The sequence below is a fragment of the Alexandromys fortis genome, unplaced genomic scaffold (genome assembly GCF_014885135.2).
Source record: "Alexandromys fortis isolate MF-2015 unplaced genomic scaffold, M_Fortis_MF-2015_v1.1 scaffold_55, whole genome shotgun sequence".
NCBI classification, from domain to species: Eukaryota; Metazoa; Chordata; class Mammalia; order Rodentia; family Cricetidae; genus Alexandromys; species Alexandromys fortis.
The window spans coordinates 2,010,142-2,023,889 of NW_026067936.1; the positions used below are offsets into that span (position 1 = coordinate 2,010,142).

Sequence of the window (13,748 nt, forward strand, 5' to 3'; positions counted from 1 at the left end):
ATATAATTATATATTTTAATAATAATATTGGTATATGATTTATTATATAATAGGTGATCATATTATATATAATACATAACAAAATATAATACATAGTACATATTATGTAATATGTACTATGTATTATATTTCTTTGTGTGTGTATATATATATATTTGTGTATGTATGTCTTTGATAAAGTGGTTGAAGAAAATGAAGTCCTATTATCCTTAGCATGTGCGCTGAACCTCAGGTCTAAGCCCATACTTCTTCTGGTACCATGCTCTGTACATATGTGTTGTCCGTTTCCCTTCTTCCCCTCACCCTCCCTCTGACTTCAGTAAGCCCCCTGTCTGCTGCTTCCAGCTCTCCACTGGACCTGGAGGCTACCACTGGTGCCCTCCTATATACCCTAGCTGCCAGCTCTGAGTGGCAGGGGGCGGTTTGCAAACCACTCTGCCGTGCTCCAACCGCTTCACCCTTGATGGCTGGCTGGACACCATCTCTCGGTTGGTGCCCCTGAGCTTGTCCTTCCTGCTTCTTCCTGTCTCTGTGTCCATACGCAGTTCTACAATTCTACGTCTCAACATTCCCCGTCTTCCTTGTGTCTTCCCATGCCGCTCAGTTATGTTGTTTTCCCTTCTCACTTAGAAAATTTGTTCACACCTCTATTGAGCATAGTTTGTTCAAGTTCAGTGGTGGCGACAACAACATTAAAAACAAACCAGATCTCTGAGGCACTACTAAGAGGAATCAGAGGTTAAGAACACTTCCACCAGAGCCCAAACCCCACGTGGCAGCTCCCAACCATCTGTAACCCCAGTTCAGGGGACCAGACGTCCTTTTCTGGCCTCCACCATAACCAGGTACATACATGGTATATACATGCAGGCAAAATATTCATATACATAAAATAAAAAATAAATCTTTAAAAATAACATAATTTTGAGTCTATGATGTCTGGTAGTATGGTTCCTTTAGCTTTGTTTATTTTTATTCCAAATTGCCCTGGTTATTTTAGAGTTGCATATATCCTAGGGAAAAAAAATCCTGCAGAAAATACAATGTGTATTTTATGTTGCTTTGTCTTTGTTATTGTCTTCTTTGAGGTTTGTTTTTGTTTTGTTTTGTCTGTCACGATTTTGGTTTAGTGGTGCATTTGTTTGCTTTGGTCTGTGAGTTTGTTACAGCTCTGAACTCACTGAGTAGCTGACGGTGACTCTGAATTCCTCCTTTGCCTTCTGGTCTACCTGGTGACCCTGAACCTACCTCTGTCCCCCAAGCAGGATGGCAGGTGTGCACTGGTCAGAGTTCTGATCTCATAAATAGGACCTTCTTATTTCTTTTCAAATAGCCAATTATTGGCGTGTAGATAATTATTTTTGTATCCTGCCACTTGGTGACTTTATTTATTGGTAATGACAGGGGGTGGTTGTTGCTGTTTTTGTTGTTGTTTTATGGATCCTTTATGGATAGATATAGAGATAGAGAGGGGAGGGGGAGAAGGAGGGAAGAGAGCCTAGAGAGGGGGATAGAGAGAGGGGGGATAGAGAGAGAGAAGATAGAGAGAGATAAAGGAGATAGAGATAAAAATGATACAGAGAGAGACAGAGAGAGAGGATAACGTCCTTTACCTACAGGAATAATGTGATAGAACACTTCCCAGTTCAAGTGTTCTTCTTCTTTCTTTTGCTGAACTCTGGCTGACCCTTTCAGAAGTGGTGAGGTGGCCACATTCTTGATCTTAGGAGAAACCCTTTTAACTTTCACCATCGAATATGGTGTTGGTTTTGGGTTTGTTATCTATAGACTTTATTGTGTTGAGGTCATCCCTTCTATACTTAATTTGTTGAGAGTATTTTAAAACAAATGATATTAAAATCCAATTGCTTTCTCCCATATTCTACTGTTGAATTAGCTGCCAAAGGGGCATTTCCCCTGGGCTGTCCCGTAAGCAGTTCACTGCCAGCCTCACCACAGGGGACCCGTGCTTCTGGCCAAGGTCAGCCTGCCCCTGCCCTCTGCTCTGATTGGTCCTTCTAGTTCTACCCATCTAAATCTGGTAGACTGGTCTTCCGTAGGCAATGTCTCTATTGTTCTTGGCTCCTAAGCCTCATTCACCAAGATCACTTGGGTGATTGGGGACAACAATTTAATGACTACAAAGCACATTAGAGACAAGTGACAATTCCGAGGAGAGCTCTATCGCTGGTCTTATAAGCCACTGCTGTGACAAGGAAACTGTTTCAATGACATAAAATGAAATGCCAAGCTAAGAATGAAAGAAAAGTCACCTTTTCTGGAGGTGCACAGTGTAAGGCTTCTGGTTTATTGGAATAACGTAGGATATCTTTTCCTAGAGAGACCAGAAGAACAGGGTGAGGACAAATTTCAATGAGAAGCAAACAGCAACTCAGAATCAACAAACCCCTCCCCAAGAATGTTTCAAACAATTTGTAAAATCATCACACACTGCCTGTGTTAAAAATTGGCAATGAGATATTGTAAATATTTACCTTTTTATGTAACCCATTCACTGACACACAAACAAGTTGCTCTGGACTTATGCGGGATTAGAGCGCCACATTGCTAAATCCTAAACACCTATGAAAGAAGAGCACACGCTGACCACAGTCTCTTCCTTGCACCACGAAGATGGAAACGCCCCAGCTGTTCCCTCCATAGTTCTGGGATAAATTATTTCACACACAGAAGCAGAATAATGTGGGGATTCTGGTAGCCAGCAGCAGCTCTTCACCTGCAGTCTCAGGGCACACCGGGGCACACACTCCGTCACTGGCAGAATAAATGAGGGGATGGAGTCATGCCCCAGAGCAAGCATTGGGGTTCATCTACAGGAGCCACAGGCCATCTGCTGAGCACTATGTTAAATTTATGTTTAAGTTTCTAGCGGCAGGCAAATGCCTACTTTTGATGACAAAGAAACTCCTCTCCTGGGAAGAGAGCAAAGTAGCTGAATAAGGAACTTCAGAGTTCAGTTCCAACCACCCACACTGGGTGGCCCTTGACTCCAGCTCCAGGAGACCTGACATCCTCTTCTGACCTCTGTGAACATGTGCACATACATGAGACAGAGAGAAAGAGAGAGAGAGAGAGAGAGAGAGAGAGAGAGAGAGAGAGAGAGAAATAAAAAAGCTTCTTTGAGAAACATCTGTTGATTTAAAGAAAAAAATCAGAAAGATCTTGTTATTTAATATTTAACCTAATAATTTATGTGAATATCTTGTAAAAACACTATGAGCCAGGGTGCAGCGAAAGACAGCCAGGCACCAGTACAATGAACAAATATGAGATGGAGAGGCGGGAAAGAGAAAAACGGAGTTGTCCCTGTGCTGTGGAGAGAGGTGGGATTGGAGACATGACAGTGGCAGAAGGTGTAAGAGAGGGCAGAGGTCAACAGTGGAATATAGTGTCATCCAGTAGGGTCAGCAGGGTGGCGTGCGGCAGCTTGGAACTTAAGTAGACACAGACGCAGCCTCCCAACACACTGCCACGGGATCGCCCTAGCTCTGGGCCACAGTGGAGGCTTGAGTCGAGGTGTCAAGGAACAGTTCGCTTTCTGAATGGAACCTCCTCGAAAGACCACCGTGGTCTGTGATGCCACTGGAGGCCATGCTGGTGTATGAACAATGAAACCAAAACTAGACGCAGGCACTGCTGAACTCCACCAGACACTCCAAAGGAGTGACCATCCTCCTCAAACTAGTCAATACAACAGAGAAGGGAGGAATGCTTTGAGCCTCTTTCAAGAAGCCAACATCACCCTGAAGCCAAAACCAGATAAGAATATGCCAGAAAAGAAAACCATGTACCGATTTGGTTGATGACTATAAATGCAAAGATCCTCAATAAAATACTTGGAAATAGAATCCAGCATCATATTTTAAAAGATATCGTGAGCAGGTTAGTCTCAGTCTAGGAATATAAAGGTGGTTCAACAGACACTAGTCAATAAATATAGTATACACTGAGGCAGATTCACAGGCCAAAAAAAAAAAAGACCAGGGCTGAAGAGATGGCTCAAGAGTTCAAAGCATGTACTGCTCTTACAGAGGACTTGAGTTCTGCTCCCAGCACCCATGTCAAGAGACTCACAGTTCCCTGTAATTTCAGCTCCATAGAAACCCAACATCTCTGGCTCCCACAAACCCCCCATACATATGTGCATACACCAACAAACAAACGCAAATTGTTTTAGTTAGGGTAACTATTGCTGTGATGAAACACCATGACCAGAAGCAAGTTGCGGGAGGAAAGGGCTTATTTGGTTTGCCTTCCCACATTGTAGTTCTTCGCTGCAGAAAGCCAGGACAGGAACTCAAGCAGGGCTGGAACCTGGAGGCAGGAGCTGATGCAGACACCATGAAGGGGTGCTGGTTATTGGCATGCTCCCGCTGGCTTGCTCAGCCCATTTTCTTACAGAACCCAGGACCACCTGCCCAGGGACCACCACAATGATCTGTACCCTCCTAGCCCATCAATAATTAATCCATCATTAATTAATAAAATGATCTACAGGCTTGCCAACAGCTTGATCTGATGGAAGCCTTTTCAGTTGGGGTTCCCTCCCCCTCAGAAGACTCTAAATTGTGTCACATGAACATAAAGGAACCTGCACAGGTGACCCCTTCTCACCTTGACACACAGAACATTTTAAGGCACAACCTTTCCTTTGTTGTTGTGTTGTTTTGGTTCACCCCCAGGATCTCAGATTAACAAGCATCACAAATATAGAACACAATGCAAACTTTAAAGTTCCGCAGTCCTTAACCAACTCAAACACTTTCAAAGTTCTGTTTCTGTGAAACTCCAAAGTCTCTTCAAATCCAAAATCTCTTTTAAAAATTCAAAGCTTCTCAACTAGGGAGTCCCAAAAAAAAAAAATTATGTTAAATACTTTCCTACCTCAAGAAGAACGAGCCAGGGCACATTTATAACCTGAACAAAGTAAAACCATGCGACTATTTCAATAGATGCAGGAAAGTCCTTGACAGAACTCAAGAGGAGAGCATGGATGAGACCCATAGCGGCTCCTCCCCACACCCTATGGCCACATCAAATGCTCCTTGTCACGTGGAAAAGCTGGAGGCTCACATATTATTTGTGTGAAGTTTAAATTGATGTGGAAACAGATGCTGTGGGAAACTGCATGGTAGCGTCTAAACATGCTAAGCATAAACGTATCTATTTTTACTGCTAAGAGTCTAACCAAAAGGTAGGAAATCCTTGTGCACACATGAATGTTCAGAAACAGATCTCCACAAAAGCCAGCATCTGGGCATGGGCCAAAAATACCTATGAACTGGCTAATGGATAAACATGGTACTCCGTGTTAATTTTAAGAAAGCGATGCCCTGATAACCGTTACAAACAGATAGATCCAAGCGATGCCCTGATAACCGTTACAAACAGATAGATCTAATTGAGATGAGTGTGATCATCATTGGTTGCTGAGGTCTGGAGATAGAAAGAGAGGCGGACCACAGCTGAGTAAGGGGGAACTAGGTAGGACTAGGGAAACAGTCTACACTGGAACGCACCATGCTTGCAAGCTGCATGTTCGCGATCGAGGCTCGTTAGTGTGGCTGAATTCTGAAGCATGAAAGCTGTGCTTAGGAAACTTCAGTGTAACCACACGTGTTGGCCTCCTACCCTGTGGAACCTAGATCACATATATGATACGATAGTAGAGGGGGACTATTGGGAGAGGAAATAGGATAGTGGGAGAGGGAAAAGGCAGGAGCGGAAATGGATAGCCTTGTACAATCAATATATGCTAATTAATACATGCTAACTACTGTATGCTAATTAAAAGATTTTAAAGGATTGATCACTTGTGGAGAGATGCCTCAGCCGGTAAGACGCCTGCCTTGCAAGCATGAAGACATGAGTTTGGTCCCCAGAGCACACATTTTTAAAAAGACAGTTGTGCTTGGCACGTGCTTATATTCCCAGTGCTGGGAAAGTGAAGACAGATTCCCTGAGGCTCACTGGCCAGCTCCAGGTCAGAGGGGCATCCTGTCTCACAAATGCTGGAGAAGCTCCTAAGGAACGATGCCAGAAATCAACTCCAAGCACACACATGTTCGTGCATACATACACACACACACACACACACACATATGCCCACACTCAGATACTCAGAGATTTATTACCTATAAGGCAGGTACCTTTAAATTTTTAAAACTCCTAAAACACTTAACATAGCAAAATACCAACTCCAAAAATCAGTGAATAAAATTAATTATTTTGCTTTCTAAAACATTAGCATAAAAATTCTCTTACTTGAGAACTATGGATACAGAGATGAAGCATAAAGATGTTTTGTTAAAAGGTATCAACAAAATCAGCTACTTCAGAGAATATTATTCTCCTCCTGGATCTCCAGGCATCTCCTTAATATCAAATGAAACACTTTTCTCTGTTATTTTGTATATGTGAACTGCTAAAAATACAAAGACGAATTGACAAACTTTTTAGTAGACCATCCTAATTTTTATGTTTGCTTTTACCATAAGAACTTTGTATCCCTTATCAGTAGTCATATTAGATACATATATAATATTATCATACAGTTATGTGTTCCATAGCTATGTTATACAAATAAAATTCTATATAGCAATTTATGTAGTGAATTGATGCTTCTTACTTCTGAGCTTGTACTATCTTCAATTTTCTCTGGGAATATGATTTGTAGAAATGAACTTTGAGAATCTGAAGAGAGAAAGACATAGTTAGTAACCTTGCCTTTAATTTGACTGGGTGTTCAGTTTCTTTCATAAGGTTTACTTAGCCAACGTGAGTGGATCATCGGTGTGTGCTACTTCGAAAATTCTAGTGCTAACCTCATGAGCACAGCCCCTGAAACTGGAATTAGCCCCTGTGCAAACTTGATAGACTAACTCATGAGGTGCTTCACACGCAAAATGCTAAAAACATTTAATTTGGAAAACAGACAAAATGGTCATGAAAGACAAAAAGAAGGTATTCAACTTACTCAGAACATGTTCACGACAAGACACATAGACAAAAAAAGAACAATCAAAGAGATAATTCAAGAAAACTTTGTTGGAAAAAAAACCTATAGACTGTGCATAGCCTATTGGGAATAATACATAGGTACGAATCAAAGGGGAGCCATGGTCTGATGACATTGCTGAGCTTTTGAAATCACAGATCAAGCAGGAGTGTAAGAAGAAAGGAGTCACACATCTTTGTTCTGGTAAAGTTATCGTCAACTCTGCACAAGCTCGGTCATCCAGGAAGAGAAAGCTCCAATGAGAAAACGAGCCCTTAAGATGGACCCATAGGAAAGTCTGTGGACCCTTTTCTTGATTAACAATTGATGTCAGCGGGCCAAACCCACCGTGAGAAGTGCCACTTCTGGGGAGTTGGTACTGAGTTGCATCATAAGCAAGCTGAATGAGCTATGAGAGCAAGCTGTACACAGCTTTCCTCCAGGGCCTCTGCTTCAGTTCCAGCCTCTGGGTTCCTACCACAGCATCCACTGTGACAGACTGTGACATGAAATCATAAGATACAGTCCATCTTTTCCCATCACAGCACTGGGAAACAAACTGTCGGGCATAAGGGGAGAAGCGCAACCTGGCTCAGGTATCCAATATTACAACACTCCGTTGAAATTAATGAATCGAAAGTTCAGGAAGTTGATACTGAATAACACTGTCATTCGACTAACAAAGAAAGACAGATATTTATAAATAAATTCCCCAAGAAAAGAATCCTCATGCACCTGTCACAAAAGACAAATTTTTCCCAATAACTATATCTATGTTGTACTACAAAGTCTAGAAGTACATGCTAAATTAACTCACATAGGGAGTAAAGGCCACACCACAACCGTGGAAGCCACAGTGACATGACAGATGCAACATGAAGTTATGCAATAATGGACATATAATAGCATGCATCACCAGGAAGTGTGGCGTAGAAAGAAGAATGTGTAAGCATCCTCATTTCCTTAAATCTACTGTAGATAATGGTCAAACATGTGAGTTTAGGGGTACAGAAAAGCTGAAGTTAAAATAACACCACTCCCCACCCAGCCAGATCTTGCATGTTCTCCGCCAGGGTAAACACCTAATCCTCTCCTCCACACACCCTCCTCAATCACCCAGATAAAGGCGGGATTCCACGTTCTGTGCCCCAGCCTCATGTGGCCACTCCTGTTAGCAAGGTCCCCCAGTGCCCAGGCTCCATCCAAGATACACTCTGCCAACCCTCAACCTACGGGTCCCTTGTGCCATATAACAACTTCTCTGCTCGTCAGAGCCTGCACATCCTGTATCGTGATCTAGCCCAGCGAGTCTTGTCTGCACCTCCTCTCTACACTCCTCCCACAGTCTCCAGACCTACCTGCAGACTCCAGGCTCAGGTCAGAACGCACATCCTGCCTGACAACCCAGCACCCTGTGTCTGCCTGATTTATTCCAGCCTTCGCCATTTCCAACACTTAGGGACAACCTGGCCTGCACATCCTGTATTCTGTCCCTATCAGAAAAAGAACAAAAGCAGTCCATATGCCCGGGTCAAAGAAGAAATTTAAAAAAAATAAATTAAAGAATTATGAAATAAATAAATTCAACGAAAATGAAGGCACAATGTACCCAGACCTAAGCAGTGCTAAGAGGAAAGTTCATAGTGCTAAACACCAAATAAAGAAAGTGGAGAAAGCTCACACTCATGACTTAACAACACACCTGAAAGCTCTAGAACAAAAAGAAGCAGACTCACCCAGGAGGAGTAGACAACAGGAAATAATCAAATTGAGGGCTGAAATCAATAAAATAGAAACAAAGAAAACAATATAAAGAATCGATGAAACAAAGAGCTGGTTCTTTGAAAATATCAACAAAATAGACAAACCCTTATCCAAACTAATCAAAAGGCAGAGAGAGAACATCCAAGTTAACAAAATAAGCAATGAAAAGGGGGACTTAGTAGCAAATACCAAGGAAATCCAGAGAATCATTAGGTCATACTACAAAATCTTTTCTTCACTAATTTGGAAAATGTAAAAGAAAAATGGACAATTTTCTGGATAGGTACAGCATACCAAAATTAAATCAAGACCAGGTGAACAATTTAAACAGATCTTTAACCTGAAAGGAAACGGAAGCAGTCATCAAAAGCCTCCCAACCAAAAAAAGCCCAGGGCTGGATGGTTTCAGTGCAGAATTCTACCGGAACTTCAAAGAAGAGCTAATATTTATACTCCTTTAAGTATACACATAATAGAAACAGAAGGAACATTGTTAAACTCTTTTTATTAGGCTACAGTTACCCTGATACCAAAATCACACAAAGACTCAACCAATAAAAAAATTAACAGACAAATCTTACTCATGAACATGGATGCAAAAATATTCAATAAAATACTGGCAATCCGAATCCAAGAACACATCAGAAAATCATCCACCATGATCAAGTCAGCTTCATTCCAGAGATGCAGGTATGGTTCAACATACGAAAATCTGTCCATATAATCCACCATATAAATAAATTGAAAGAGAAAAACCATATGATTATCTCATTAGATGCTGAAACACCTTTTGACAAAATCCAACACCCCTTCATGATAAAGGTCTTGGAGAGATCAAGGATACAAGGAACACACCTAAACATAATAAAGTCAATATACAGCAAGCTGAAACTAACATCAAATTAAATGGAGAGAAACTTAAAGTGACCCCACTAAAATCAGGAACAAGACAAAGACAAGGCTGTGCACTCTCTCCATATCACTTTAACATAGTTCTTGAAGTTCTGGCTAGAGCAATAAACAACAAAAGGAGATCAGGGGGATTCAAATTGGGAAGGAAGAAGTTAAACTTTCGTTATTTGCAGATGATATGATAGTATATATAAGTGACCCCAAAAACCCTACTAGGGAACTCCTACAGCTGATAAATACCTTCAGTAATGTGATAGGATACAAGATCAACTCAAAAAAAAATAAGTAATCCTCCTTTATACAAATGATAAAGAAGCTGAGAAAGAAATCAGAGAAACATCACCCTTCACAGTAACCACAAATAATATAAAATACCTTGGGGTAACACTAACTAAAGAAGTACAAAGCCCATAACACTGAAATCAGTCCAAAAATCAGGGGCAAATCTGAGAAGTCACGTGGTAGAGAGACCTAGTAAAATCAAAGAGAACAGTCAATGGAGAGAAACCTTCAACAAGGTTCCATATCCCAACAAAAGCAAGAAGATGACATCTGGGGTAAAGACAAGGAAATGCAGTTTATGTGGAAAAAGGCTTCATCTGCCAATCCTCTCAACTAACCCATCAAGTTACACCCAGGGCACAGACAATGAACGTCAGAGATGCAGAGAGAAGGCGTATAGACACGGGGGTTGTGGGAAAGCCTTTATTTATCTTGACTTCAAAAACTCCAGTGAAGCCACCAACACAGCAAAATCCTTAGAGATGAAGGGCGTTTGGGGATGTTTGCATTATCAACAATCTGCTCTTTGACATGAAGGAAGTCCCATTCAGGGGTGTATGGAAAGTGGAAAGCATGTGTTTACTCCCAAGAAGTTTTGAAGAGATGATAATACACACTAAAGATGGGTTATGCCAATTTAAGGAATATAGGCGAGAGCTCTCTTTTAATCTCACACAGAGAGAAACCTTATAAATATGAACAGTATGGGGACATCTGCCTCTCACGGGCTCTCATAAACATAGTGGTATAAACACCTCATAAAGATAAGGGCTGTGGGAGACCGTTCCCTTTTCATCGTTCCTTTCAAATTCATGAAAACACTTGGGAAAGAATCTCCATGAACATACAACGGGAGAAAGCCATCGGATATTGCACAATTCTTGGGGCACACACGAGAACCCACAGTACAGAGCTGTCCTATGGAAAGAATAGAAAGAATGTGCAAACAATTGTGGCCACAAAAATAAGCGAGGAGGGAAAGTCTCCAAACGACCCACACACTTAGAAACTCAGCCAGAATGTCTGACTAGAAAGGCTACAAAAATTACAGGACTGAAACTCAAAACTGAGGGCAAGAATAATTTCTTCCTCCCGTAAGGTGTTTCTGGACACTGTTGCAGCAACGACCGCAATAGTCAAAATGGTCCAGTGTAACTGCATTCACACACAGTGCTAGAGGAAGCTCATGAGAGAGGGGCTTGAGAAAGCTTCGGACCAATGCTGCTTTCTGTGTTTTTAGTTAACTGTACAAAATAATGGAGTTCAGTATACTGTTTTACATATGCATGAAACATACTTTGATCATATTCTATTTGTGTTTAAATTCTATTTATATGGGGGGGGGATGTGGAGACAGAATCCACAGGAGTGCAAGGGTCACCTATTCAGAGTGAGAAACAAGAATCTTTGAATAAAGTGCGAGAAGAGAACTAACATCTGAGGTTGTCCCGAGCTCTGTATCATGTACACACACACACACACACACACACACACACACGCACACGACATACACATGACATACACACATATAAAAAAGGTTAAAAATAAAGTGCATCTGATAAAAAAAATTATTAACCAAAACATACAAAGAATTTTTAAAGGTAATAGTAGCACACAACCCAAATTTAAAAATGGGCAAGTGACGTGGAAGGACCCCTCTCAAAAGAGAAGAAAGAGCAAGTGAGCCTCTGAGAAGATAGCAACAGCAGGGCCGAGGAGTCGGCTCAGCGCTTAAAGGCGAGGCTCAAAGCCAAACGTCAAGACAGCACGTGCCAACAGGAAATTGAAAGTTAGAACAACGAGACACCACTATATCCTCTTAGCATCGCAAGGACACCAGGTAACCGTCCAAAGGAAAGGAAATTTACATTCACATAAAACCTCACAGGTGTGTGGACAGCATCTGTCTTCACCACTGTTAAAACTGGGAAGCCCCCGAGGTGTCTTTTCAGTAGGTAAATGCATAAACTGTGGTTGATACAGACAGTGGAATGGGTATTTTTCAACACTTCCAAGAAATAGGCTGTAGAGCCACAAAGAGACATCAAGGAATCGAAATTACAGGCTTCGGATGGAAAGAAACCTGTCTGCAAGGCTACATCGTGTATGATTGATTCCAAGTATACAACCTCCTGGAGAAGGCAGACAGAGAAAGGTGGCTGCTGAGGGATAGTGGGAAGGAGGAGGAATAGGAGCATGGAGGATTGTTGGGTCAGTGAAGCTGATCCTGCAGTGATTGGCAACTGTGTGCAAACCACAGAACATATAGAACCCGAGTGCAAGCAGGATCATCGGCTCGCACAAATGCATCCTTGTAAGACCGCATGCTGACCCCTGTGGGAGGACGGAGAGCAGGCGCTACATCCAAACACTAGTTTCTGCTCAGTTTTGCTGTGAATCTCAAAGTGCCCTAAAAAGTGAAGTTTAACATTTTCCTTTAGAAACAAACAAACAAACAAACAAAAAAAACCTGAGGAGCCAGAGAGGTGGCTCAGAGGTTAAGAGCACTGAAGACCTGGGTTGGATTCCCAGCACCCACATGGCAGTGCACAACTGCCTGTAACTCCAGTCCTATGGAACCCTCTCTGACTCACCCTCTCCTGACCTCCAAGGGCACCAGGCCCACAACAGATACACAGACTTACATGCAGGCAAAATGCCTATACATGTGAAGTTCAAATTTATTTTTTTTAAAAAAAATCTTTTAAAAGCTCTTGATAAATTTTTGTACTTCCCACTTTTAAAAATCAAACTTCAATATTTATATTCCATTGCATTTCATGAAGAAAAGCTTGCTGGTATAAGTTTATATAAATATTATATATATGTACACACACACATATATATCAATTAAATAGAGAGATGAGAGTTTGGGGGCTGGGTAAACTAGAGGGAGGAAAGGGAAAGGGGTTGATGATATATTTTAATTTTAAAAAGAAAGAACAGTAAAGCATGCTGATATGTTTTTCGATTCTGTATTGCGACTGTTCTTTTTCCCTTGGCCCGAGCTTCTGAGTATCTGAAAGGCCTACAAAGGTCCTCCTTTTGTACTTCAAGTTAAACATGCAGCAGGAGGCTGGAAGCAGCAGGCGTACAACCTAGGTGCCTTCCGTCGAAGCAGGTGGAAAAGCAAAGTTATGCCAACTTTCTTTCCTCCCCCAGGAGAACAGTTCTTAGTTTGATTTGGAGTTTTCCAGACGGTTCTTGGTTTTGTAGTGTGTTAACATGTAAAAGGTACGGCCCCGTTGTCTTAAATGTCTTAAATGCTATACATACTATACACACTTAAATTACTATTTTAATTTCTAATAAACAGGAAGAGGACACTCATCAGAACTGAACCGTGCGTGCGGGTACCCTGCCCTCACGTTTCTACTCTCCCGAACTGTGAGGAATACATGACCCGGAAGCAGAAGACGCCCTCCACAGATTCTGCAGGAAAACTGGCCGCGTCTCAGAGCTAGAGACAAGCGCTGGATTCACCCTTGAACTTCACAACCTGTCAAGCTGCTCTGAGTATCTAAACCACCCTCCTTGATCCAAAAACTCAGCTAGAATTATGTCCCTGCCCAGCTCCCGTGGCTACCGCTACAGATTCCCTCTGAGCTTGCAGTTTGGGGGCTTACTGCCTTTTCGGTCGTCTTTCCGGATGAATTATTATGGCAAGCACAGCGTCTGTGGAAGGTGGTTTTTAGAGTTTAAGTGGGGTTCCAGAAGCTGTTGGGGGTGCTTTGGGGGGATACACTTTTTGAGCTTTATGACGTGCATGTAA

General features: G+C 41.9%; 1 protein-coding gene across 1 annotated transcript in view; it reads right to left on the reverse strand.

The window, feature by feature from the left end:
* Adam32 (ADAM metallopeptidase domain 32) overlaps window positions 1-13,748 on the reverse strand; it is a 59,737-nt gene that overhangs the window by 45,865 nt on the left and 124 nt on the right. The window contains exons 2-3 of the mRNA XM_050146734.1: window positions 6,650-6,714; window positions 2,274-2,335 (exon numbers count right to left, since the gene is read on the reverse strand). Coding sequence (XP_050002691.1) covers window positions 2,274-2,335; window positions 6,650-6,714 — 127 coding nt within the window. The remainder of the gene's footprint in view (window positions 1-2,273; window positions 2,336-6,649; window positions 6,715-13,748) is intronic.